At 39.6% G+C, this 27875-nt stretch overlaps 1 protein-coding gene, 1 non-coding gene and 1 pseudogene across 9 annotated transcripts in view; all 3 read left to right on the top strand.

Annotated features, from left to right (window-relative positions):
• The window catches only part of CNOT1 (CCR4-NOT transcription complex subunit 1), a 95349-nt gene that overhangs the window by 61714 nt on the left and 5760 nt on the right, over positions 1-27875 (top strand). For 5 of the 8 annotated variants that reach the window (XM_075537079.1, XM_075537081.1, XM_075537082.1 and 2 more), the window contains 23 exons: positions 3116-3194; positions 4938-5168; positions 5403-5543; positions 6269-6448; positions 9598-9714; positions 10187-10297; positions 10735-10812; positions 11024-11201; positions 12066-12196; positions 13379-13675; positions 14254-14394; positions 14490-14594; positions 15292-15411; positions 16366-16557; positions 17180-17322; positions 18044-18152; positions 18238-18407; positions 20476-20728; positions 22387-22635; positions 23123-23286; positions 23465-23582; positions 24611-24712; positions 27162-27335. In XM_075537079.1, the coding sequence (XP_075393194.1) occupies positions 3116-3194; positions 4938-5168; positions 5403-5543; positions 6269-6448; positions 9598-9714; positions 10187-10297; positions 10735-10812; positions 11024-11201; positions 12066-12196; positions 13379-13675; positions 14254-14394; positions 14490-14594; positions 15292-15411; positions 16366-16557; positions 17180-17322; positions 18044-18152; positions 18238-18407; positions 20476-20728; positions 22387-22635; positions 23123-23286; positions 23465-23582; positions 24611-24712; positions 27162-27335 (3583 nt within the window). The remainder of the gene's footprint in view (positions 1-3115; positions 3195-4937; positions 5169-5402; positions 5544-6268; positions 6449-9597; positions 9715-10186; positions 10298-10734; positions 10813-11023; positions 11202-12065; positions 12197-13378; positions 13676-14253; positions 14395-14489; positions 14595-15291; positions 15412-16365; positions 16558-17179; positions 17323-18043; positions 18153-18237; positions 18408-20475; positions 20729-22386; positions 22636-23122; positions 23287-23464; positions 23583-24610; positions 24713-27161; positions 27336-27875) is intronic. The other 3 variants (XM_075537084.1, XM_075537085.1, XM_075537083.1) reach the window with 1 other exon arrangement.
• On the top strand, positions 8796-8942 carry LOC142432925 (small nucleolar RNA SNORA46). The gene has a single exon (XR_012781009.1). It is a non-coding gene; the product is annotated as a small nucleolar RNA SNORA46 (small nucleolar RNA).
• On the top strand, positions 18428-20443 carry LOC142432035 (cilia- and flagella- associated protein 210 pseudogene; annotated as a pseudogene).

The following is a 27875-nucleotide window of genomic DNA, read 5'->3' as shown; positions in this document are numbered from 1 at the left end:
GGCAGAAGGGTGTGTTCCAAGGCCGTGTGTTTTCACTGTAACTGGACTATATGAAGAAGTACTTGTAATCAGGATTGGAAAAATGTTTTTTAACAACCCGTGATAATGTGGTTATACAAGCTTGCTTACTGAAAGTGAAGAGAAAACAACATCTCTCTGATACTACTGATGAACATAAAAGACTACAACCTTCAATATGAATTACACCTCAACAGGAAACAAAACTGCTCACAGCCAAACAAGGGGGGGGCGTAGTTGTCAAGGATTTTAATTTTATTTGGATCCACAAATCAATGCTAATGGAATCAGCAGTCAAGATATCAAAGGACGGTTGCAAATCTGTTGTACAAAAGCTCTTTAAAGTGTTACAAATATAAAGTTGTCGTTTTGAGGTCTAAGGTGGACCTGGCCTACACCGAACCCAGGTCTTCAAGTTGGTTCCGAGTCATCGTAACCTTATGGGATTTTTGAGGCTGTAATTCATATCGGAGTTGGCAGCCTCCTCTTTCTCCCATTGTATTTGACTTTGAGGTTAGTTTCAATGTTTCCTTGACAGCGCTACACCTGGCCCAAGTGGTGGTAATTTCAGTTGCCACATAGGTATGCGAAAGGTGGTCAATGATTAAGGAAGCCCAGAGGAACTTTGGGGTTAATGGTATTAGCAGTATATGCAGAGACAGTACCATGGACTGCCAGAAGACTTCAAATCATCTACCCAGGACACGGGTTTAGAAACAACAGAAGGAAGAGTTGGGGTTTAGTAAGAAGAGGATATGGGATATGTGGCTGATTGCTTCCATGAACAATTACCTCCTTTGCCACAAGTCTGGAAAAATAAATAGTATAAGGCTACCATTACGGAACATTTGGTCAAAGATCCATGAAATTTGAATGAATACTCTCAATGACATCGAGTTGATTCTGACAGACAGTGTCCGTAAGGGAGTAAGGTAGTACTGCCCCTGAGGGTTTCTGAGTCTGTAACCCTTGCTAGGAGTAGAAAGCCCTGTCTTTCTCCCACACACTGGTGGTTTTGAACTGCTGACATTGTGGTTAGCAGCCCAGCTCATGACCATACCACCAAGGATCCTTGATGTTTAGACAAACACTTGAAATTACTGCCTTGACTTAAATCTCTAAACTTTAGAAGTAAAAATTGTTTGCTGAAATGTACTTTAAACCTAATAATAATAATTTGGTTTTACAAGTACAAGAAACCTGCCATGAAAAATCTAAAAGTATATAGAGTCCAGTTGACGAAAGCAACTCAAATGATTTACAGGCACCTTATACGGGCGATGAGTTTATGTTAAATAAGGAACAACCCAGAAATTGAGCATGATCCTGCAACTCAAAAAGGCAATCACCTTCCTTGAGTTGTGCGTGTTGAATTGGCATACATTTTGAAAACACTAAAAATTAGCATGAAATTTGTAGAGGAAAATGTAAGCAAAGATCATTAGGATCTTGGATGAACAATGATTTCATAAATATATCATGAAACCATTCCCAAAACCAGGAAATTAAATATCTACACCATTTAAAACTTTTATTTGAAAGACACTGAACAGAATGCAAAGACATGCTGTATACCAACCTGATAAAAACCTACTTTTACGTGGGTGAAGAGTTTGAATAGGCACTTCACCAAAAAGATAGGCAACTAAGTTTCCAAAAAGATGCTCAACATCATTAGTTATCAGGGAAATAAAAATTAAACCACAACCATCACTACGTACCTAAATAATGGTCAAAATTAAAATGAATGACCATAGCAAGTGTTGGTGATGATGGGAAACAACTGATAGTTTCATATACTGCTGATGGGACTATAAAATGGTACACTTCTCCAGGAAACCGTTCTATCAGTTTGTACATCTCCCACATGGCCCAGCCATTCTATTCCCAGTTAATTACTGAAGTAAAAAGATAATATTTATACAAAGACTTGAATGTTAATGTTTAGCCATACATTCTCAGTATAGCCAACTGTCCTTTGATAGGTAAATGGATAAACATAGCGTGGCATATTATAATAATGACATATTGTTTGGCAAAAAATTAATTATTAATAAAAAAAGGATGAGCTTCCAGATAATTATAATTACTAACACAGTGGTCCTCAACCTTCCTAATGCCAGGGCCTTTTCATAAAGTTTCTCATGTGGTGACCCCAACCATAAAATTATTTTCTTTGCTACTTCTTAATGAATTTTGCTACTGTTAGGAACTGTCATGTCAATATCTGATATGCAGGTGTATTTTCACTGTTACAAATTGAACATAGTTAAAGTATAGTGATTAATCACAAAAACATTAATGTAATATATTATGAAATATTTCCTCCTAATTACAAATAAATTAAATTTTGTCGTGTAGCATGGGTAACAGTCTTCACGTTGGTACTCATGTGGGCAAACCCGCTTGCAGACGGAGTGAGGAGTGCTGTCTCGGTTCCTAATACCATCGGAAATAAGTTTTCCCAAAGGGGTCGCACCCACAGGTTGAGAACCGCTGAACTAACAGATCTAGAAACAACACACTTGACCCCATTTACATAAAAGTATTGAAAATGAAAACTTAACTAATGGTTTCCTGTGGGCTTAAATGTGAGAATACTTGGGGCAATGCTATTTACACAACTTAGATTGTGGTGGTGTTTCTATGAATATATATAACATCAAATTTTATACCTTCTGTCAGTTATATTTCAACAAACCGTTTAGTCCAATCAATGTGCATGTTAAGAAAAACAAAAACTATATTCTTTCCTGCTATATAAGGAGCACTCAAAGTAGTCGTTGCCATTGAGTTGCTGCCAACGTATAGCCACCCTACAGGACAGAGTGCAACTGCTCCTGTTGTGAGTTTCTGAGACTCACTCTTGGGGCAGGAGAAAGCAGCAGCCAAAAGTAGCCAGGGCTCCTTGGGAGAAAGAGCACAGCTCATAGTTTCTTTTTTGCTTCTTTGTTTTTCCTTTTGTTAGTTTATTTAAAGCAGATACTTCGATGTGGGTAAATAATTTTGATTGGCATATATGGAAGAAAGTTTTTGTTTGTAGCTTAATGTGTGATTTTATGTGAAAAAATGAACATACGATTTCTTTTGTTTACAGACTGAAGGACTATCCCCAGTATTGTCAGCACTTGGCTTCTATCAGTCACTTTATGCAATTCCCACATCATTTACAAGAGGTCAGTGCCTTCAACATTTAAATCTTTACAGTAGTTTTAGGGTTTATCTATTGGAAATGTTGCTGCTGTTTTAATTGTGGGTTAAAGTTCGGAAAGACATTAAAATTATTTAATGATTGGCATGATCTAAGTGTACGTGTTTGTTGGCTTATTGTACAGCTCAGTAACAGAACATTTTAGAAGGTCATTGGGCTTCCTTTGAAAGCAGTTGTCCTGTTTGATTGAAAAGAGGTTTTCATTAGTTTTTTTGTTTTAATGATGGGAGTTTTTAAAAAGGGATTTCAAGTGGAAGATTTGTGTTTTAAATTTTTAAGTGGCTTAAATATTGATATAATCTTACATGTAGTAAAACACATCTTTCCTAGTCAGCTCATTTGATTTGCTTATTGAAAAGAAAACACATTCCATAGGGAGATGAATCTAAGTTAACTATTTTCAGCCACCTCAGTTGATCATGCTTGAACTCAGAGGCCCAATGTCTCAGACTGACTGTTTTCTGGGCTTATTGGCAAGCGTGGTTTGCACTTCTGTCTTGCCAAAGCAGATGGCTAAACTTTATTCTAGATTATCGGCTCTTAATACTAAAGTTTTTCATTGTTGAGATCAGGAGCAGGACTGTCAGGGGACAGTAGGCCAGATACTTTGGGGAACTGTGGTTTTTGTTTTGTTTTTTAAACCTCGTCCTGCTGGATTTGTAGTAGAAGCAGCAAGGCTTGTGAAACCTTAACCTAGGTCAGTGTGGATGGGGAGATAGAGGTATGTTCATTCAGAGATGAGAGCAACAGTTCTAAAAATTACTAAAAAGCTCTGTAAACACACAGCTTTTACAAGGTCAGATAGGAAGCCAGAGGTGTCCCATACTCAAAGTTTCCAAGAAAGCTATTTGGAATAAGAGATACTATGGGGAAATCATAGAAAAAGATCATCTCAACAACTATTATACTTCTGTGCTTAATCATTTTAAAGGACTATGTACTTTTTTCAGAGATTGCCCTTCCTATTTAGAAATGTCCTTTTAAGAAATTATCATTTGTAGGTGGCTTTAATTTTGTGGGGCAGGAACTAGTAAAAAAGAGTGCCAGGCGCCCTTTGGTTTGTTGGACTAGGGGAGGGGTGGTCTGCTCTAGAGGGCATAGCCATTACGCTAGAGTTTGCCTAATCGTAGAGGATTCAGAAAGCTAGCAGGTAAATGGGATAAAAAGAGAATGGAATTTTTTTCATGAACACATTGAACTCCTTTATGTATTATGTTGGTTTTGGGGGGGAGTTAGAACTTTATTAGAGAAAAAAAATAACATTGTAGTGTTCATTTTTAAGTGTTACATTTCTCAATCATGTCCAAAAATGAATGCGAGATCAGTATATTTAATAAATGAAATAACTTGAAACGTGTGCAATTTCGTTATCTTTTCCCATGAACTTTCTAAGTTTCCCAGGTGTTTTTAAAGTGTGCATTTGTTAAGCAATTAGACATTTATATGCAGACCTTTATAGCTGATATTTTTTAATTGTTTGGTTCGGTTATTGCTCTCAGAGCATTTTTAACATACTAATAACATAACTCTTGAGCAACTCATGGTACTCACCTTCTGTGTTATTGCCTAGGTGAGGCAAGGAAAACAAACCAAGAGAGTGCTCTGGAACATTAGCTCCCTCTCAAAAAGAGTGACGAGGATTTAGCTCAAATGTTTGTATTTCTGTTAAGAGCTTTTTAACTGTGTTTCCCCTTCCCCGCCCTTATAGTATATCGAGTATGGACAGCAGTCTAGAGATCCTCCTGTGAAAATGCAGGGCTCTATCACAACCCCTGGAAGTATTGCACTGGCTCAGGCCCAGGCTCAGGCCCAAGTTCCAGCAAAAGCTCCTCTTGCTGGTCAGGTTAGCACTATGGTAACCACCTCAACAACCACCACTGTTGCTAAAACGGTTACAGTCACCAGGCCAACCGGAGTCAGCTTTAAGAAAGATGTGCCAGTAAGTAGGTCTATTCTTTTTTATTTTCCAGAATTTGTTATTATGCTTTAATCTTACCATAACACATGCCTATTCAAGGAAAAGTACAAAGACCACCATTTGTCCTTTAGTACCTCTGAGATGTCCCCATATTTCGCAGAGGCAGCCACAAATATTAGTTCAGTCCACAGTTTTGCTTGACGTTTACATTATGCATACATGCCATGCTTGCTTTATGTATTTTTTCTTTTTTAGCCTTCTATTAATACTACCAATATAGATACATTGCTTGTGGCCACAGATCAAACTGAGAGAATTGTAGAACCACCAGAAAATATCCAAGAGAAAATTGCTTTTATCTTCAACAATCTCTCACAATCGAATATGACACAAAAGGTGAGTATGATTACAAACCACTTCATAGGCTCTTTGTCTTCCCTGATGAGTTAGAGGGATGTACTTTACTTTTTAAGTTCTGTACCCTCTGTCACTTACAGACTTCATGAAGTCCATTTCATGGCTTCTTAGTGGTGGAAAGTTTCATTTGCACTTTGAACATTTAGGCATCTAAAAATGGATAGACCTCATTGGAAGACAAAACAAAACAAACCTGCATAACGGAGGCTATTTGCCCTTCTAAGATTAAATGCCAGTTTAACCAGGAAGAGTAGCTTAAACAAATGGATTTTAAGTTACGCTGTCAGCGTCATCTTTCACAAGAACAGTTTTAAAGCCCACGAGTTAGACACACTGCTTTTGGAATAGAAGTTTCAGATGTACAGATGATCACCAGAGGTGAAAATAGAGGTGGAAACAGTTGTTTCTCTCTTGTGAGAGGTTAGGTGGGATATTGAGATGGTTGAGGGACTGTGTATTTTATAATTTCAAAGGATAAAGTGATTCTAAGTATCAATCTTGGTCACCTAGTTTCAGAGATGACTGAACCTCTATAGGCAGCATCCCTCTGATGTGGGGCAAAGGCTTGGAATACCAATTTAACATCTAATTAATATTAAATTGTGTCACATACTGTAGTATATATCACAGAGACCAAACCTTAATTGTATGTTAATCTGTGCTTTATATTTTAATCCCATGCTTGTATCATATTGATTGACTAGGTTGAAGAACTAAAGGAAACTGTGAAAGAAGAATTTATGCCTTGGGTTTCACAATACCTTGTTATGAAGAGAGTCAGTATTGAGCCAAACTTTCACAGCCTGTATTCAAACTTTCTTGACACTCTAAAGAACCCCGAATTTAACAAGATGGTTCTGAATGAGACCTACAGAAACATCAAGGTAGGTGTTGGCGCTCAGATTTCCTTCATTGTTTCTTGGAATGTGAAAATGCCTGATTTATGGATGGGATTTTGTCTGTTCATTTCATTTGTTTGGAGTGTTGATAGAATAGCCATGCGAATCCCAGGTGGTGGAGTGGTCATGAGTTGGGCTACTAACCACAGGGGAAAGATGGGAATTTCGACTCCTATAAAGAGTGAATAGTCCCAGAAGCCCGCAGGGACAGTTCTGTCTTGTCCTGTTGGGTCACTGTGACGAGTTGCAATTGGCTAGATGGCAGTGAGTTTGGAGTCTTGGGTATGAGATTTAAAACCACACTAAATTACTGCCATCAAGTCGATTTTTATCTCATGGCGACCCTAGGACCGGAGCACTCCTATGGGTTTCTAGGCTGTAACTCTATTTCTGAAGAGTAATTGCAAAGACTTTTAATTATTTCGGCGTGTTCTCAGGTAGACTGACTCTTCGTAAGAGCAGAAGGCCTCGCCTTTTCCCCAACCAGTGAGTGGGTAGTTGGAAGTACTGTCCTTGTGATTAGCAACCAGGTGTGTACCCACTGCAACCAGGGCCCCTTGGTTCAGGATAGCTGTGGTGATAGCCCTTGACTACTAAACAACAGAAAAAAGACGGGTGATTCCAACCCCCTTACTGCTCTAATGGAGAAGTGTGTCGAGCACATTTGTACATTTGTTGCCATCATCATTCTTAAAACATTTGCTTTCTACTTGAGCCCTTGGTATCAGCTCCTCATTTTTTCCTCCTCCCTCCCGCTCCCCCTTGTTTTTTCATTTCATAGTTTTATCCTTACCAGTGCCTAGGTACATGTACTATAGCAAATTCTATAATTGGGTGTTGTGACACCAGCCTCTATGCATCTTTTATTTATTTTTTAAATCATTTTATTGGGGGTTCATACAACTCTTACCACAATCCATATGTACATCAATTGTATAAAGCACATTTGTGCATTCATTACCCTCATCATTCTCAAAAACATTTGCTCTCCACTTAGCCCCTGGCACCAGGTCCTGATTTTTCCCCCTCGCTTCCTCTCACCCCTCCCTCATGAACCCTTGGTAATTTATAAATTATTATTTTGTCATATCTTGCCCTGTCTGATGTCTCCCCCAACTCACTTTTCTGTTGTCCACCCCCCAGGGAGGAGGTCGTATGTAGATCCTTGTAATCGGTTCCCCTTTCCAACCCACTACCCCTCTATCCTCCCAGTATCTCCACGCACACTATTGGTCCTGAAGGGATCATTCGCCCTGGATTCCCTGTGTTTCCAGTTCCTATCTGTACCAGTGAACATCCTCTGGTCTAGCCAGATGTGTAAGGTAGAATTGGAATCATTATAATAGTGGGAGGGGGAGGAAGCATTTAGGAACTAGAGGAAAGTTGTGTGTTTCATCATTGCACTATATTATCTTTTAAATCTGCTTTTCTATCCCCCTTCCCGCAATATTGTCTGCAATAGACTCTGAGCTCTAGTCTATTTTTAAAGCATGCATAAATTAGACACATGGGTATATACTGTTAATGGGCTTTAAGATATGTGGGGTGAGGGGCTCCCCACACGCAAACAGGTCCTTAGGCGCAGCTTAAGCGAGTGAGGAAAATGAAACAGCGGGGTAAAGGAGTTCCTTATAGCTATGTCAGGACCCAGAGTGAATGTGTTTTCCAATGGGTATATATTATGGGGCTTAGCATCTTTCAAAAGGCATACACATGAAAGCAAGTAACGTAATAAACCAGCAGTGAGGTGAGTCATAATCGTGACCTAAGAATGCCCCTGAGCCCTTCCCAGGAGTTTGCTTCATTTTATGGTGATTTCTCCAATAGAACCTGATTGCTCGTATCTACAGGTAACCTCCAGGCACAGAGAATAGCCAGACTGTAGGAATGATTCATCTTAGTGTATCTCATAATGTGAGGGTCTTCTCCCACTGGAGTAGGCTCTCCCGGCATGTAATTATGAGCATGGATAATTTAGCTGCATTACCTTCCCATCCAGTCACATTAGTTTAGCACAAAGTGGTTAATAGCAATTTTCCTAATTACCAACAGTGCGAAAGTCAATGTTTTTATTTGTGTTTTCCATTGTTAAAGTGCCAAGTAGCTCTAAATTTTTTACCAGTTTGTGGAATATCTTGTCTAGGATTCTAAACAATTTATTTTTGTAAAGCTTAAGCTGTTTGTAATGACATTTTTATCACTTGAAATATTCTAATCTCCACACCATCACTTAAGAGCTTTTATACAGACTATAGGAAAAAAAATTACTGTGAACCCAGCCAGCAAATGTGATTATTCTTTGCTAAAGAACATGACACATTCTCTAGGAAGCAGCACTATATTTAAACCAATGGATGGATATTTTCCACATTTTCCCATTCTCGGTTACGCCGTAGCGCTAAAGAATTTCCCTGCCTCCTCTTCCCCAGGCACAGCTGACTGCCATTTGGCTGTTGCTCTGTGGAGTGAAGGAACACAGATATGGCCAGCTTTTATTGTCGGAACTGTTTGAAAACAATGACAGGCATGCATGAGTGTTTTCAGATAGTCTGAAATTAATGTTTCAGAAGTCTTCCTTTTGAAAATAAGGAAAATCACAACTGATGAATTAATGCAAATCAAACTCTTTGAAATGGGGTAAGGTTTTTGGACAAATGAAAGGCAGTATGCTGCAAATAATTAATTCTACTGCTTTAGTTCCTGATAAAGGTATATGATGGCCGTCATGGCGTGGCATAGAGTTGGCACTTGGTGGCAATTTTTGTTTCTGCCCCTCTAGAAGTGTTCCTGTCATCTTCCTTTTAAATTAGGTCTCTTTCAATCCTAGCTAAAGCTTGCGGGGTTTTGAAATATTTTGCAAAGGAAGAAGCATGTGGACCATTTGAAATGTATGCCTTTACCTATTTAAAAAAAAAACAAAAAACTAAAGAATTATGTAAAGTAGAAGTGGTACTTTTAGGTAATAATAAGCACAGCAAAATCAGACTTAGAGTAGACTGACTGCTTTGTGGTATATTCATCTAAAAAGTAGGGTAATGGAATTCTCAAAATGTTTAGTAGGGAAGATTTTTCATAACTGTTCCCTTACCTTTCTTTTTTCTTTTTTTACCTTTCTTAATCCTGTACTATTTTAGGTACTCCTGACATCTGATAAAGCTGCGGCCAATTTCTCAGATCGTTCTTTGCTGAAGAACTTGGGGCATTGGCTAGGAATGATCACACTAGCTAAAAATAAGCCCATCCTCCACACTGTAAGTTGCATCTGAAAACGAATGTAGAATTTGCGTCTTTTATTTAGCATGTTTAAGGGACCCCGACGTCAGTGTGGATTATATAAGTTTGGCTGCCTTTAACCATTAATTATATATTCTTAGAACCATTTTAGTGAGTAAAGTGCATTGGGATTGGGTTGCAAACTGCAAGGTTGGTTGTTCAAACCCACCAACTTCTCTGAGGAAGAAAGATGAGGCAGCCTCCTTTATATAAATATTTACAGCCTCGGAAACTCAGTCAAACCTGTGGGTTCCCTGTGGGACAACTCCATGCAGATTTTTTGCTTTTAAGCGCCACATTGTTTAGCAGGATAAAGAAATGCTAGATAATTGTCACCCCTTCTCTTAAGGCTATTATGAAATATTATGTTGATCCCAATTTGGTGGGTAAGGTGGGCATGCACCTGGTGAGCATAGCATCTTCCCAACTAAAATATTTTTCTAATTGTAGGATTTGGATGTAAAATCTTTGCTGCTGGAAGCGTATGTTAAAGGACAGCAAGAATTGCTCTATGTAGTGCCCTTTGTTGCCAAAGTTTTAGAGTCCAGCATCCGCAGTGTGGTGAGTAGATTGCAGCATGTCAGTGATAGCTAATTAAAGGAGTTGGTCTCTTTCCGTTAAAAACACAGAACTACTCTGTCTTATGGAACACAGGTTTCCAATTTTTGAAGCCAGAGAAGATAATGAGAGTCAAGTTTTAATGGGTGGTTTGAAATTTTGATGTTTGTTTGTTTTTAACAGTTTTATAAGCACTTAATCCATAGATCTTATAACTCAATAGTTTAGTCATATCAAGTAGGATTCCATAATCATTAGCACAATTAATTTTGGATCATTTTGAAGGGTTTTGTAAATATGGTATATATGTGGAGGATTAAGCTCACATTAAAAGTGCTTAGTACCCTGTTTCCCTGCTACCCTAAAAGTGTTTAAATGTTTTAAATAATCCAAACTAAAGGGTAATTTTTGACCTCGTGAACATAATAGCTTTTCTTTAGGTTTTTAGGCCTCCGAACCCCTGGACCATGGCAATTATGAATGTGTTAGCTGAGCTACATCAGGAACATGACTTAAAGGTAAGTCTGTTGCTCTTTTATTCCGTGGACCATTTTCTTAGATATGATTCATAGACTTTTTAACATAATTTTTCTTACATAATTCTAAAAATTATCAAGATTACAGTAAAGACAGTATAGGGGACATGATAATAACAACAAAAATAGCATATTGTTAAGGAGGCTAAGATTTTTTTTCTTTTAAAAATTCTATTGAACTATTTTTCTGCAGTTAAACTTGAAGTTTGAGATTGAGGTCCTCTGCAAGAACCTTGCTATAGACATCAATGATCTGAAACCTGGAAATCTCCTGAAGGATAAAGATCGTCTAAAGAACTTAGACGAGCAGCTCTCTGCTCCAAAGAAAGATGTCAAGCAGCCAGAAGAACTTCCTCCTATCACAACCACAAGTAAGCTTTTAACTTCAAAATTGTTTGTTTTCCTTATAATCTCACATCACCCTTATTGTAAGCCACTTCTTTTGGAAGTGAGATGATCTCTGCTTAAGATAAACAAGCTCTGTCCTCAACTAGGATGTTCTTATCAAATGGCACATCTCAATGTAACCAGTACGTTGAAATTGTTCCAAGTTAAATGTTGCTGAACAAAACATGGAACGGTTTTATACAATTTTTGGTGAGCCTTCCTAAATTATTTAAGTGAAAAGTTAGTAGTGTCAGCCCATATCTCACCCCATTCTAGCATTAAATGTGATTTTCTTAACTAAATGTAACGAATCAATTCATATCACAACTTGGCAAGGGTCATGTTATTCGAGGGTGCAGAAACCTCTTGTGTGACACAATTGAGGCCTCTTTGCAAGAACCTTGCCTTAGACATAATGAGCTGAAGCTTTCTGAAAACCTCGAAACATAGGAGGCTGGAAGTGAGTAATGTGAACTGTGTCAAAAGGATTGGGATGGTAGATAATGGAGAACTAGGAGATGGGATTATCGTGAATGTTTTTTTTTTTTCACTTTTCCTTTCTTAGCCAACAGTAACTAAATATTTTTAGGTAAAATTAGCTATTTCTACAAAACCTGGGCTTGCTAATGTATCCACCCCTCATTGAATTTCATTATAGTGTGTGTGATACATATTGCTTTAAATATTTTATTCAAATCTCTGGTCCAATAACAGAATTTTCCTGGTAGTAATTTAATTAGTAAAGTAATCCATTTAGTTTGTGTTAGGTATTGACCAGTGGATAGCCAGTTGATCTTATTAAAAAGCCAAGCAATGCCTCTAAAAAGTGCTTACAATTTTTCATATAGCAACGTCTACAACACCAGCTACCAGCACCACCTGTACAGCAACTGTTCCACCTCAGCCACAGTACAGCTACCACGACATCAATGTCTATTCCCTTGCAGGCCTGGCACCACACATTACCCTAAACCCAACGGTAAGTAACTAGCCCCAGCGCCTAATTTTTGGTCACCCCACCTACTTCTCTGACACTCTAGTGTCCTAGGCTTTTAAAAAAATATTTATTTTAGTCATTTATTGGGGTGCTTTTACATCAGATTGAAGGCTTTTATTGCACAGAACAGGAATCAAGATAGTATAGTTGGAGTATTTTCTTCCCTCTTTGAAAATAGTCTTATAGCTGAACATTAGATCCTCACACTTCAGACCCATGATTTTAAAAGCCAGACTTGTGTGTACCAGAACTTTTTGTTGTTTGTTTTCCTTGTAATGTTACCTTAGCCTTATATTAAACCACTTGTTTGGAAGTGAGCTGATTTCTTTGGTAAAATTTGCAGGTTAATGTCTTGGAACTAGGGCACGGCTCTTAGCTCAATTGTCACTGCTTGACTATGGAAGACAGTTTTGTCCAAGCCACCCGTCAATTCTTTTTCTTCTACTTTTATTTATGCTTTAAACTCACGGTGATAATTTATTGTTTTTTTTAATTGGTTTAATCCCAATTAAGGTTCCTAGAGTTTTTATTGTGTTCGACTTTTAGGTAGACAGTGAGATGCTAATAAGTTAAGGATTGCCATTAATACATTGAACTTTTATTTCAGAGACTTGAAAGGATTTTAAAGAGGTGATTTTTAGCCTGGTCTTTTCATTTTAAAATGTATAACTATGACGTTTTTTGTAAGATCATTTGTTGGGGGTTCTTTACAGCTCTTATACCAAAACCAATCCTTAAAGCAGTTATATCAAGCATATTTGTACATATATTGCTGTCTATTTTCTAGATTTACTTTCTATTGAGCCCTTATAAATAGAGATTTTCCATCCAGTCATCTGATCGCTTTGTGTTTATCATGAGTAATTAAAATATGTCCTCACTTTAAGTTAAATAAATTCACAAAGCTAAAGGGACCAAGAATTTGAGCCATAAGTTTGGACTAATCAAGAAATAGGTAATGCATCTTGTAGTGAAGAATTTACTACGTAATCAAACTTGGAATTAAAAAACAAGACCTCTCTATTACAGGGTGTTCTTAAATATTTTCCTTCTGTGTAACTCAGTTCTTGAGTTCTTTTCATTAGTTACTTTCAAGTAAGAATTGGTAGCTATTGGTTAACCTGGAAATAATCACAGACTTATCACTTACCTTCCTCTACTTAGATTCCCTTGTTCCAGGCCCATCCACAGTTAAAGCAGTGTGTGCGTCAAGCAATTGAGCGCGCTGTCCAGGAGCTGGTCCATCCTGTGGTGGACAGGTCGATTAAGATTGCCATGACAACTTGCGAGCAAATAGTCAGGAAGGATTTTGCCCTGGATTCCGAGGAATCCCGAATGCGGATAGCAGCTCATCATATGATGCGTAACCTAACAGCAGGAATGGCCATGATTACTTGCAGGGAGCCTTTGCTCATGAGCATCTCTACCAACCTGAAAAACAGTTTTGCCTCAGCCCTTCGGGTAAGGTGGTCACTTCTTGCTACTGAACAACATACTATTTGCTCTTTTGATGTTTTCCTCATTGTTAAGCATTCAACAGAGTTGGGTGTAATAGACAGTATTTTGAAGGTGATAAAGTTTAGTAAAAAAGTATAAATGCATAGCTTTGAAAAAAATATTGGGTGTTTTGGGGGGTACCCCCCTCATGATGAGTTGAAGAAATTCAGCATTTTTTACATTCAGAATTATTAAATATCTTAGTGTGTCCATGTGTATACGTGCTCTGAATAACACTTTTACTCGTTTTCATTCTCAGTTGTCCTGGTTAATAATATCGTTGTTCAATAAATGCTGTTTTCATATAGCTCATCATCATAACATCCACCTGCTGTAGATGCTCAGGGCAGGTGGTATTTTCATTACACGATGAGGGACTTGCTTGCTAGACTACTTAAAAGGTCATTGCTAATGAGTGCTAAGGTCAGCCAGTACTCAAAACTATTGATTCATTTGAATAATGCACTACATTTTTAAATACCTTCACTTAGCTATCTACAGAAACGGTTAAGCTTTTCTTTTACGTTCTCTTTTTTAAATAGACTGCATCCCCACAGCAAAGGGAAATGATGGATCAGGCCGCTGCTCAGTTAGCTCAGGACAATTGTGAACTTGCTTGCTGTTTTATTCAGAAGACTGCAGTAGAAAAGGCAGGCCCTGAGATGGACAAGAGATTAGCAACTGTAAGTGTTTAGCATTTGCTTTTTACGCATTATTTTTTTTCCTGCTTTAGAAAGTGCTTCATAACCAGAACCTCAGTGACTTATTTTGTTTGTAGGAATTTGAGTTAAGAAAACATGCCAGGCAAGAAGGACGCCGATACTGTGATCCTGTTGTGTTAACTTACCAAGCGGAGCGAATGCCTGAGCAAATCAGGCTGAAAGTAAGCATTTGAGGTTTTGGCTCTCCCTACCCTCTCCTTGCTTTTAATAAAAAGTAATTTACTTGGATTGTCCATATCCTTTAATGAAATACAAATACATTAACAGAAAAACTGGCACACACACACACCCTTGTTTATGTTCTTAATTCTTGAATCTTCTCACTGGTATAATAGAATTATGTGTTGTTCATCTTTCTGCGAAGCAATTTACACCTATGGTTGTCACACCTGTAAAACATTGTGAAATAGGTGTGGCAATACCTTAGATGACCACCAGCACCAGGCGCATCCACCCCGGTTGACGAGTACTGTAAAGAGCTCATACGCTCCCCATCATCACTTTTCATGGTCTCATTTTTATGTTAGTTGCTTATTACTCCTAATAGGGTAGTGGGAAATGTGTGGCTTTTGATAGCTCCAGAGGCACTTCACACCAACCAAACCATGTGGTCCAATTGGAGGCATTTCCCAGTGGAAACAATTTATAAATGAAAGTGATTCTGACAGGATTCAAGGCAGAGCAATGCTCTTTTTCAACTGTCCCCACTGGGGCAGATTCAGTTATTGTTCTTACTGCAGTGACTTTTGTGTCCCTTATTGGAACCCCTGTGATGTCCTGGTGAAAACTTCCTCCTTTCAAAAAAACTACCTTTGATTGTGGAGTGAATATTCTCTAAGTTAATTCTCTTCATCCAAGGTTGGTGGTGTGGACCCTAAACAGCTGGCTGTTTATGAAGAATTTGCACGCAATGTGCCTGGCTTTTTGCCTACAAACGACTTAAGTCAGCCGACTGGATTTTTAGCTCAGCCCATGAAGGTAAATATTGCCATGGATTAATTTACTTGTTTTGCAAATTACTTGGAATTTTATGCCAGTTAAATGTATCTCTTTCTTCCAGAAACTAAGATACAGAGAGCAAAATACCCTCCGTTCGGTTGTTCAATGTACTTTTTGTATCAGAGCAGTACTGATACAATAAGGTTGCTTTGTTTTAATCATGAATTGGGTGAGGGTTTATTTATTTATTTTTAACCCACATTTTTTATTTACTCTGAAGGAATTTATATGGCAACTTCATGACAACATCCTACCCTTCTTTTACGTTCGTCCCCTAATTAAACTTCTTTGAGAGGAAAAAGGATTTCTCCCACCTGTTTGAGAGTTCATTGCAATTCTGTTACTCTGCTCACCCCCAAGTCCAGAGTGACTTTTACAAGTTCAGAGCTGCACTTTCATGTGTACTGTTCATACTTTTTAAATCACCCTCAGTTTTAAAAATTTTTTTCACTACCATGACTTTTTTGAGGTTACAAGGTAGGTCGGTAATCACGTTCTCTGATGGTTTTCTTTTTTTTTTTTTTAAACATTTTATTAGGGGCTCATACAACTCTTATCACAATCCACACATATACTTCCATCAATTGTATAAAGCACATCCGTACATTCTTGGCCCTAATCACTCTCAAAGCATTTGCTCTCCACTTAAGCCCTCTGCATCAGGTCCTCTTTTTTTCCCCCTCCCTCTCCGCTCCCCCTCCATCTCTGATGGTTTTCAATTATAGTCAAGTCATCCCACTTAGAGAGTGCTATGAAACTGACACTTTGCAGGCTCGGACTAGTGAACGATTACTGTTTCCCATGACTTAGAATGAACATAATAGGTTGTAGGAACTTATTTAAAGCTGAGAGTAACCTGTCTGCCCCGTTCGTGATGTAGTATTTTTAATCAGCAAATTTTCTGCTCCTTTCGGTTCTCCTACTCTGAAACAGCAAGCTTGGGCAACAGATGATGTGGCTCAGATTTATGATAAGTGCATTACAGAGTTGGAACAGCACCTGCATGCCGTCCCACCAACTTTGGCCATGAACCCTCAAGCTCAAGCTCTTCGAAGTCTTTTGGAGGTTGTAGTATTATCTCGAAATTCTCGGGATGCCATAGCTGCTCTTGGTTTGCTTCAGAAGGTTGGTTCTTAAGCTGTTACTTTTACAAGAAGCTAGATCTGTAAACACTGTGAGTCAGTTATTGGGCTGCTTGCCTCAATGTTGGCGGTTCAAACCCACCAGCCATCTGCAAGAGAAATGCAAGCTTGTTTCTTGTACAGATTTATGAGTAGTCCTAGAAACCCTCGTTAGGGTCACTAGCAGTGAGAATCAGCTGAGGGCTGTGGGTTTGCTTTCACCACTACCCATTTTATTTTGGCCGGGCTGCTCAGCATGTCAAGTTTTGCATACAAGTGCTGGTGGTTTTCACCAGTTAGAGTAGAACTATAAAAGCAAATGAATAAGTATTTGCCTTTTCTTAGGGAAAGATCTAGAAATACTATTAAATAGCCCAATACATTTTGGTGGAAAGTTGATCCCAATACCTGAGGGAGATGGGGGGTAGGTGTAGATGGGGAGGTTTGAACAGAGAGGCCCTTCATGACAATGAAGAGTAGTAAGCATAAACTAGTTAGAACTTTTAAATGTTAGTTACTTTTGCCCTTTAGAAGTATATTGTAGGTTGCGTTAAGGCTTGGGTTCTGGTATAGACAGCTGACCTCTGGTCATGTTTTCCATTGCTGTATTTTCTTCTTCCCCAAAGGCTGTAGAGGGCTTGCTAGATGCAACAAGTGGTGCTGATGCTGACCTGCTGCTGCGTTACAGGGAGTGCCACCTCTTAGTCTTGAAAGCTCTGCAGGATGGCCGGGCATATGGGTCTCCATGGTGTAACAAACAGATCACAAGGTCAGTGTCCACTGTAAAAGAATAGTAATTGTTGGACTGCTTTTTTATATATACATTACCTTGCTTAAGGCCAGAAGTTTCTCCTTTTCCACAGCTATGAACTGTTTTGGTTTTGTTTTTTTTTTTTTTTTGGACTCAGTCATGATCAATGAAACAAATTGGAATGGACCTGAATTTTTAAAATGTGGGTGACCCAGAATGGGAAAAATTACAGGTTGACCCCTTGCTATAAATGCAATCTCTCAGAAAAACCCGGATGGTGTGTACATTTGTGTACACTGCACAGTAACAAGAAGACTCAATGTCAGAGTTAGAACCAACCTTCCATAGCCCTGTCTTTTCAGGCACCAGAAAGGCTCACCACTCCAGGGTTTCAACCTGTGGGTTTTTTCCCCATGCTAGCTATTATTCCACATCACCCAAGTTTAGGTCTGCTCTGGTTTTGCATTGTCCATGACTGATTGGTTCTAAGCCTGCTTTTTTCTCAGAAGGTCACTGGAACACCTGGAATCCCCACTTGTGAGGGGATGATTGTTTTCTAGGTTCTGAGAGCAAGAGCCTGGCTTTATCATAGGTCTCTGTATTTGATTACTGATGTTTTTAAAACATTGACACTGGTTTGCTTTATTAATGTAGACTAAATATCCACCAAATACACGTTCTTTATTTTGCCTGATATGGTGTGGTTATGCCTATATGAATACAAAAATACCTTTTCTAGGTGCCTAATTGAATGTCGAGATGAATATAAATACAATGTGGAAGCTGTGGAGTTGCTGATTCGTAATCATCTGGTTAATATGCAGCAGTATGACCTTCACCTAGCTCAGGTATGAAAAGAGTCTAGTGGAACAGAGGCGGGCTTGATGAGTACCGCAGGGCTGCTGTTTTCACACTGTGCCTTTGTGTTGCCAGTCAATGGAGAATGGCTTAAACTACATGGCGGTGGCATTTGCTATGCAATTGGTGAAAATCCTTCTGGTGGATGAAAGGAGTGTTGCTCATGTGACTGAGGCTGATCTCTTCCACACCATTGAAACCCTGATGAGGATTAACGCCCACTCCAGAGGCAATGCTCCAGAAGGGTAAGGACAGACTGCCCGTGGGTCCAACGGTCTCCAGAGCTTAGAAACAGTTCTTGTTGCAACTGTTTTAACTAAAACTTAAGGGGAGCCCTTTGAAGTGTGGAAACAGACTCCCCCACCTACTTGTTGTACCTCGAGCTTCAAAAATTTCATGGAAAAGAGGATTACATGAACTCTTTCCTTGAAGCTTCTGAAGCCCCGTATGTAGTGGTGCATCTGTAGTGTTAAGACTCGTTGCCTGTGTTTAAGCCCCAGTGTAGGCACTGAAAGCCTTTGTGATGCTAAGCAAGTGGCTTATCCTCCTAGGCTTCACTGTCGTATAAAATGGAGAATTAGGAGAAATTACATCAAGTAGGCATGGCACACAGCAAACAGCAAACACCCAACATCAGCACCATGTCAGCGGACAATTTCCTTTTGAAAAGGAGAAGCCTAGAAGTGTCTTAAAACTAAGAGTGGTCACTTCCGGCGACGTTGCTAAGAAACCCCGGAGTTTTGCAACTCTCTGGCCGGCTTGAGTCGGTTGCAGGAGGCACTCCGCTAACTTAATGTCTGGGAGCGCCTTAGACGCCTCGTCGGAGACGCGTGTGCGACTTGGGCGGCGCTCTGGGCAGTCTAAAGAAGGCATGGACTAAAGGAGCATGGAGAAGAAAAAGAAAGATACTGAGGAAATAAAACGACAATGCATTATACGACATAGAAATGAAAAAAACTAGAAAAGAAACGAGATACGTGAAAACCAGAGACTTTGAATACATGAATGATTAAAAAATATTAAAGCCATACAACAGCAGCAGCAAACAGGAATATCAAAAGATAAGAAATTTGATCAAAGCAAAAAAGCGTCTTACACAAATGAACAAAAAAGCTGAAGCAAAAAGGCTAATGGAAGAACGGAGAGAAAGGATTAATAACTTCCTGAGTAAACCAGTAAAAGAGAAACTTCACAATGAAGATTTGATTACTGCCAGAGATATTGCCAAAGCAGAGGCTGAAAAGGACAAAAGAGAACAACAAAGCAGAATTAAGAGATTGCAGACTACAGAGCCAATGTGATGAAAAGTAAAGAGAAAGAAGAAAGACAAAAATAAATGCCAAAGAACATTTGATGGATATACTGAAAGCAGGTAAAATTTTTGTGGAACATGAAAGAGAAAAAACGCAAAGTTGATGAAGAATGCAGAGAAGTTCAAGATGCTCGTGTTCAGCAAATGGCCAAAAACAAGCTTAATGTAAAGCAATTAAAAGAAGAAGAAATCAATTATTGCAGACTTACTGCAGCAATTGCTGCTGAAAAGGAAAAAGAATTCCAGGATTATTTAAAAGAAGTGATTAAATCGGAGTCCCAGTCAACTGAAAAATATATTTATCCTCTTGTAAAAGCTGCACAGGAAGGACCTGGATGTGGCCATGAACCAGTGCTTGTGGACAGAGGTGGATTAAGACCCAGCCATCAGCAACAGATGTCACTAGTCCAGCTCACTTTTTATAATTCTCGGGGATCAAATAGAATACTTATCAAAAGTAAAGAAAGGCTAGGTTTTACATGGTAGAAAAATTGATTTTTTATTTTAAGGTTGAAAATGTCAACTAAGTTGTAGCACATACTATGCACTACAAAGATAAATTATATGCCTATAATTTTTTAATAAGGCTGCTCTTCATCTTTAAAAACAAAACAAAAACTAAGACCAATCATGGGCCCAGTGTCCTTGTAAGTAAGCAGACGTGAAGAGACCATAGCCACAGCACAGCCAAGGTTAAACTTTTCTCGCTAGAGAGTCGATTTTGACTCCGTGACCCTTGGGACAGAGTAGGACTGCCCCTGTAGGACTTCCAAGACCGTAATATTGATAGAAACAGACCAACATAGCAACTAAGGAGCAGTTGGTAAGTTTGAGTGTGTCTTCACCGCACCCCCAGGGCGCCTTAAGCGCAAGGATAGTGTTATGTAAGTATAGAAATGGCCAAGTGAAGTGACTACCATCCATCCTGTGGTTTCTGCTATACAGACAGGTTGGGACCCATCATGGTGAGTGGACTGATTTTTCACTTTGTTTTGTATTAGATTGCCCCAGCTGATGGAAGTAGTGCGATCCAACTACGAAGCAATGATTGATCGTGCTCATGGAGGTCCAAACTTTATGATGCATTCTGGGATCTCTCAAGCCTCCGAGTACGATGATCCTCCAGGCTTGAGGGAAAAGGCAGAGTATCTTCTGAGGGAATGGGTGAATCTCTACCATTCAGCAGCAGCCGGCCGTGACAGTACCAAAGCATTCTCTGCGTTTGTTGGACAGGTAGAGCTTTTGGAAAGAAAGGTGCTTTTTATTCAACATAAGTAGGGTGTGATGCCTCCAATTTAAAGCGCTCCGTATTATGTACCTGTGGTCAGACAGTTAACTTCCATACTCATGCAAATCCAAAGTGTCATCTTCCTTTCTCTGATAAATTTGAGGGAGTGCCTATTTGTTTTCTCATTGTTGATTACTAAGTAGTAAGGTCAGTGTTCCCCACCTGTTACCAGGCATACCTATCTATCCATCAATGTTGACCCCGTTGAGCTCTCACAGCTTCAAAGTACAAGTAATCAACTTTTTGTCCTAATAGTAATTACCGTGAGTTGTGCTCTTCCTGCACTGGCCTTAGAGCAGTGTGGGCAACACTGTTGGCTGACGGGGAGAAAGCTCCTTATTTTTGTGGCTAAGCTTCATGCCCTCAAACTGAGACCAAACATTTAGGTAAACCACCAATGAGATTACAGATCTAGGCCTATTTTTAAATAAATGACAATTGATTTGGAAGAGCTGATTTGAATGGGAATGAATTTTAAAATGCAAATCAGACTTACTTTTCAAAGACAGTTGTTACTTAGTAAAGTCATACTAAGTAAAATTGCTCCCTAAAAGACCCTAGGGAAATTTAAAGCAAATATTTTCAAAAAGCTAGTAGCTATAGCTTGATGAGTGATTTGGGTGGAAGGGTTTCCAAGGCTATGATTTTGGTGATATTTCATGGGTATGGATGTGGCACCTGTCTCAGCTCTTCCTGCTGGCTTCTTTGCTCTCATGCCTTCTTCCCATGTGAAAAAAGAACGCATTACACTTCTCTGTCCCCTTGCTTTTCTTGTAGGAGTACTGATTCCTTCCTCTCTGTTAGCTTTTTTAAAGATTTCATACTAACGTAGATGTTTCTTGCCTATCAAGAGACAGTTAAATTGTTTCACAATTAATTGTCAAGGGACCCCCCTGGATTTTATTATGGGTGTGGATTTCTTATTTGGGCAGCACGGCCTTCTGCAGTCTTACTCCTTGTTTCAGGGGAGGGGGTGTGTGTGGGAGGGATGCAAATAACTTCCCTGTTCTGCTTATCTCCTACATCAAATGCCGTAATATGTAGACTCTTGAAATAAACTTACCTTTTCAACTTTAGCATATTAATCAGTTGCACGAAACTAGCTGGCTATATACTTTGTGGTATTTTCACTCACTACCTACCTCTTGCATAAATTGTTTGATGCGTGGGAAGGGGAGGTTAAGCTACTTAAGACTTTTTAATGCTTCCAAGCTTTATAATTGGTTATGTCAATTGGGGGGGGGGAACCTCTAAAATACTGTGAGAAAGTCAATTAAGTCTTCTCCATGTAGAAAAGACAGGTCATCCAGGCTGCCTTCAGATGACCTAGTGGGTCACTAAAAGTTGATTCCATTTGTATAGTGTATTTCCGTAGCCAAATTGTTTGGTTATGAATTGGTGCTCAAAATTGCTGTGATAGTATCTTCTTCCCCCATACTCTGTTCTCCATGAAACCTAAAGCAGTGGAGAAGCCATTCTCCTAGTGACATTGTTTTTACAAAGTAGAAATTACAAATGTGACGATATATACAAGTGAGAGAACTCTTAAGCATGACTTATTAAAGCTGTAGCAATTTTTGTGTGCTATCTCACTGTCTTTCCTTCGGTTTTGTTTCCGTGGTAGATGCACCAGCAAGGAATCCTGAAGACTGATGACCTCATAACACGGTTCTTTCGTCTGTGCACAGAAATGTGTGTGGAAATCAGTTACCGCGCTCAGGCTGAGCAGCAGCATAATCCTGCTGCCAATCCCACCATGATCCGAGCCAAGTGCTACCACAACCTGGATGCCTTCGTCCGACTCATTGCACTGCTAGTGAAGCACTCAGGGGAGGCCACCAATACGGTCACGAAGATCAATCTACTCAACAAGGTTGTCCATGTCATAGTACACCTGAAGTTCATACCAGTGGCCCAACCTGTACCCCTCAGCCCCCCGAAGCAAAGCCAACATATTGCAGTGTCCCCCTTTCTGCCTTAAAATCAAATTCACAAGGGTGATATGCAAACATAACTACTAAAATTTAGGGCAGGTGTAAAGTGCTTTAACTGGGTTGGGAGGGGAGGAGGAAACAAAACAATTGGCACTATGTTTCAGTAAGTTAATGTTAAGTTTCCAGGTACACACAGATTCCCAGGCAGTTTAAAGTTTGCCACCCTGTACAGATGTATTGTGCATTGGGTGACTAGAAATGTCCACTTGATCATAGGTAGATGGTAGCTCAGTACATGTGACCATGTTGTTAATGATGTTTCTGAAAAGGTACGAATGAAGTATTCCCTTGATTTATAAATTGAGGGCTTGGGGAGATACGCCACAACTAGTCCGTGTGAATTTTGTGAAACCCTGTCTTGTGTAGGTCCTTGGCATAGTAGTGGGAGTTCTTCTGCAGGATCATGATGTTCGGCAAAGTGAGTTTCAACAGCTTCCCTACCATCGAATTTTTATAATGCTGCTCTTGGAACTCAATGCACCTGAGCATGTTTTGGAAACCATTAATTTCCAGACACTAACAGCTTTCTGGTGAGTATTGTTGGTTTTGATAGATTTCCTGCTAAGGTTTCATGTAATAAAGTTTGTAAATTAGAGCTCATGTTGATATAGGCAGCTTGCACGTTGTCTACTTTCACATGACATTCATTCATTCATCTTACACTGTTTAAGTCGGACTGTGCTTCTCACTGAGGTTTTTTTCTTTCAGCAATACATTCCACATCTTGAGGCCTACCAAAGCTCCTGGCTTTGTGTATGCCTGGCTCGAACTGATCTCCCACCGGATATTTATTGCAAGAATGCTAGCACATACACCACAGCAGAAGGTGTGACTTCAGTTCCTCTCCTCCAATAAAGACTGTAACTAGCGGGGCCGCCTTAGCACTGCCTGCAGATTTCTCTTAGCCACTTAGTACCGATTGTTATCTCTTCCAAGCTTATTTGATAACTGTTCTACTGATTAACAAGCCAGGTGAAAGAGAAGGGCTTAAATTAGTGGATAGTTCCTAACTCTTGATCCATCCAGTATAGGTGAACCACACCAAGAGCCCTTCTTTTTTATTTTGAGGGTAGTCTTATAATTCATACTGTCATTGGTAATGTGCACATAATTTGCTAATGTTATTTTCAAGTACTCGTATGTAGTTTTTGATTGACTGTTTAAAGGACTGTTAGATTTACAAAGATTATAGAACCTAAATAAATAAATAAAACCTAAAACCAAACTCAATGCCATCGACTCAATACTGACTCAGGAACCCTTTAGGACAGAGTATAATACCCCTGTGAGTTTTTGAGAGACTTTAATTACTTACAAGAATAGAAAGCTCTCTCTTTCTCCCAAGGAGCTGCTAGGAGTTTCCGAAACAGTGGTACTCTGATCATAGATGGGGGCTGCATGCTCTTCACAGTACTGGCAATATTAGACTCTGGGAGAGTGCTCATAAAGTTTCTTACACTCCAGGGCTTTGACCCATTAAGTTTTCTTGTTTTGATGTTGTTCTGTTTCATCCACATTTTAAAAATGCAGATACTAAGACTGCCCTTGGGCCAAATCATATTTTTGCATAATGATATAATTGGCATGTTGCAGAGGTGGGGTGGCAGTGAATAAAGTCAGATTTAGCGGAATTTTGTGGCGTGAACAAGGACCTATGTAATCTTTAAAATATTCCCACTGTCTGCATAACTACTAATTCCATCTTAGAATGAGAAGAACTTATTTGTCGGTGCTCTCTATGTTAGTAGATGGTAAATAGTATTCAAGTCACAGTGTAGCTGTTGGGGCAACCTTTTTGATGTCCAAGTAACAGCTGAGTGTAATGTGGTCCGTGACTTATGTTTTCCTTTTCAGGGATGGCCTATGTATGCACAGCTACTGATCGACTTATTCAAATACTTAGCACCTTTCCTTAGAAATGTGGAGCTCACCAAACCTATGCAAATCCTCTATAAGGTAATCTATTTAGATTTATCAAGTAACATCACAATCTTTCTAAAAAATTGTTTTAAAGTTGAGACGCAAACCTTAAAGAAGGAGTTGCAAAACTCATTTTGTTTTCATTGTTCAGCTGTTATTTAAATACAGTGTACATTCAGAAACATGGAAAAGCCAAGTTTTTATTCATAGTGCTGAGTATGAGGTAGCCCGTGTTCACCTTTACCAGTTCTATAAAGTGTATGGCCATTCACTTGTAGCAGAATATGAATTACTGCTACCTCACACCTTGGTAGAGAGCTAAAGCAAATGGAAGAAAGGTTGAAGTCTAGGAGCTGAATAGACCGTTTCAAAGTGCAGCTCAAGAAGACAAAGCCAAATACCATGAGGACATGTGCAAGGACACCGAGTTACAACACCAAAAGGGAAGACATGCTCAGCATATCTGAAACCGAAAGAACTCAAGCCTCAAATTTCAACAATTTTGAAAGACTAAAGGCAAAATGTTGAATGACGCAGGAAGCATCGAGAGAAGATGGGAAGAATACAGTCACTGAACCAGAAAGAGCTACTCGACAGTCCACCATTTCAGGCGGTAGCCTATGAGCGAGAACCAATGATGCCGTAGGAATTGATGGAGTAGCCGTTGAAATGTTTCAGAAAGCCGAAAAAGCACTGAAATCTCTCTCCCCTATGCCAGGAAATTTAAAAGACAGCCACCTGGTCTACTGACTGGAAGAGATCCCTATTTGTACCCATTCCAAAAAAGGTGACCTGACAGAGTGCTCAACTATAGAGTGACATCCTTGGTAAAGAAACGTTGTACTTAAGATTACTCAGCAGCAGCCCACTGACGAGCTGCTGGGAGTTCAGGTCTGATTCAGAAGAGGATGTGAAGCAAGGGGTGTCAGTGCTGATGTCAGATGGATCTTGGCTCAAAGCAGAGAATATCAGAAAGATGTTTATGCTTGTGTTTTGATGAGTATTCGTAGGCATTCGACTTTGTGAGCCACAATAAACTGGGTAACTTTGAGAAGAACGAGGATTCCAGAGCACTCTTGTGCTCACTTGGAAGTTGTGTGTGGATCCAGAGGTAGTTGTGTGTACAGAAGGGAACACTGCGTGGCTTAAAGGTGCGTGTCAGGGTTGTGTCCCGTCACCATACTTGTTCACTCTATACTGAGCAAGTCATTAGAGAAGCGGAATTATATGAAGAATCGGAGCACCAGGATCAGAGGCAGGCTTATAATAGCCTGTGATATGCAGATGGCACAACCTTGCTTGTTGAAATCAAGAGGAATTGACGTACTTGCTGATGAAGATCAAGGATTGTAGCCTTTGATTTGGATTACAACTTAACGTAAGGAAGACCAAAATCCTCACAACTGAACCAGTAAGTAACTTCGTGATAAATGGAGAAAAGATTGAAGTTGTCAAGGATTTTGTCTTACTTGGATCCACAATCACCACCCATGGAAGCAGCCGGTGAACCCAAAAGATGATTTGCATTAGCAATCTGCTTCACAAGACAAGACCTTTTTAGAGTGTTGAAGAGCAAAGATGTTTATTTCTTTGAAAATTAAGGTGCACCTGTGACCCAAGCCATGGCATTCTGTATTTTGTCATGCGTGTGAGAGTTGGACATTGACTAAGGAACTGTAGAACGGATGCATTTGCATAGTGGTGCTGGTGAAGACTATTGAATGTACTGTGGACTGCCAAAAAGACAAACATCTGTCTTGGAATGAATAAGGGCAGAGTGCTCCCTAGAAGAGTGGATGGCTAGACTTTGTCTAACACACTTTGGACATGATGTCTGCAGAGAGCACTCCTTAGAGAAGGACATCATGTTTGGCAAAGCAGGTGGGGGGGGGGGTCCAAAAAAGAGGAAGGCCCTCGGTGAGCTGAATTGACAGTGACTACAGCCATGGGCTCTGACATAGGAACAATGGTGAGGATGGTAAAGGACCGTGTAGCATTCTATTCTGTTGTACATGAGGTCACTGCGGGTCGGAGCCTGCTCGAGGGCGATGGGAAGAACAACATAGCTTCACCACACTTGTCACCGTTCCCCTCTCTGTCATGGTAGCCATTCTAGCAGTTGGAGATTTAATTTGCACTTCTTACAGAGGCCTTCAGTGAGTTCTCCTTTCTTGTGCCATTGTTGGTTCTCTTTAATTTCTGATTATTTTTTTAAACTTTTGGTTTCATTGGTTGGGTTTTGTTTTTCTTTAAAGCTTTTTGCTGATGAAGCCACATCCACTCTACTCCACACATCTTTCTTGTAACCCAGCCACTTCTTGCATATGCACTTAAAGCTAGGAGCTTTTGAAACCTAAACTTGGATGAAAAATATTTGGATATTATTAGTGCTAGTTGAAGCTTCTTAACATTTCTTTAGTTATTACCTTTTGCTGTTTTAATACCTAGTGTGGAAACTGGTGTTTTCGTTTTTATTTTTAAACAGGGCACTTTAAGAGTGTTGCTGGTTCTTTTGCATGATTTCCCCGAGTTCCTTTGTGATTACCATTATGGGTTCTGTGATGTGATCCCACCTAATTGCATCCAGCTACGAAATCTGATCCTGAGTGCCTTCCCCAGAAACATGAGGCTTCCGGATCCATTCACTCCTAATCTGAAGGTAAGGATTCAGATGGTTCAAGGAAAACAAAGTTAAAATTATTACTAGTTTTGTCCTTTCTTTGATATGCTGTCTATTTAAACACCCTTGAAAGTCATATTAGGAGCCCTGGTGGCGCATGGTGGGTTAGGCATTGGGATGCTAACTGCAAGGTCAGAAGTTTGAAACCATTAGCTGCTCCCCGGGGGAAAGATGAAGTTTTCTGTTCTTGTAAAGAACTTTCGTCCGAGAACCCCAGGGAAGCAGTTCTTCTCTGTTTTACAGGGTTGTGGTGATCTGATGGCAGTGAGTTTTAAGGCCAGGCTTATGAAGATCAGGCACTAGTGCTGTTGTCTGTTGGTTTTCTGTATTTGTATGATTAAGATGTTTTCATCGTAATTTTTATATTAAGTGCATTTAAGTGCTCTTGAACTTTCGGTGACCGAAAGTTGCAGAGCAGCCAAATCCGTGCAGTGTTCCCACGTAACTGTTTCAGAGATGATCTCAGTGCCACGGGGGGGTGGGGGGGGGCTTCCAAAGGTTTATGGGAGTAAGTGGAAT

Source organism: Tenrec ecaudatus, chromosome 18 (genome assembly GCF_050624435.1).
Source record: "Tenrec ecaudatus isolate mTenEca1 chromosome 18, mTenEca1.hap1, whole genome shotgun sequence".
Lineage (NCBI taxonomy): Eukaryota > Metazoa > Chordata > Mammalia > Afrosoricida > Tenrecidae > Tenrec > Tenrec ecaudatus.
This window is presented reverse-complemented; position numbering and strand designations above follow the sequence as displayed.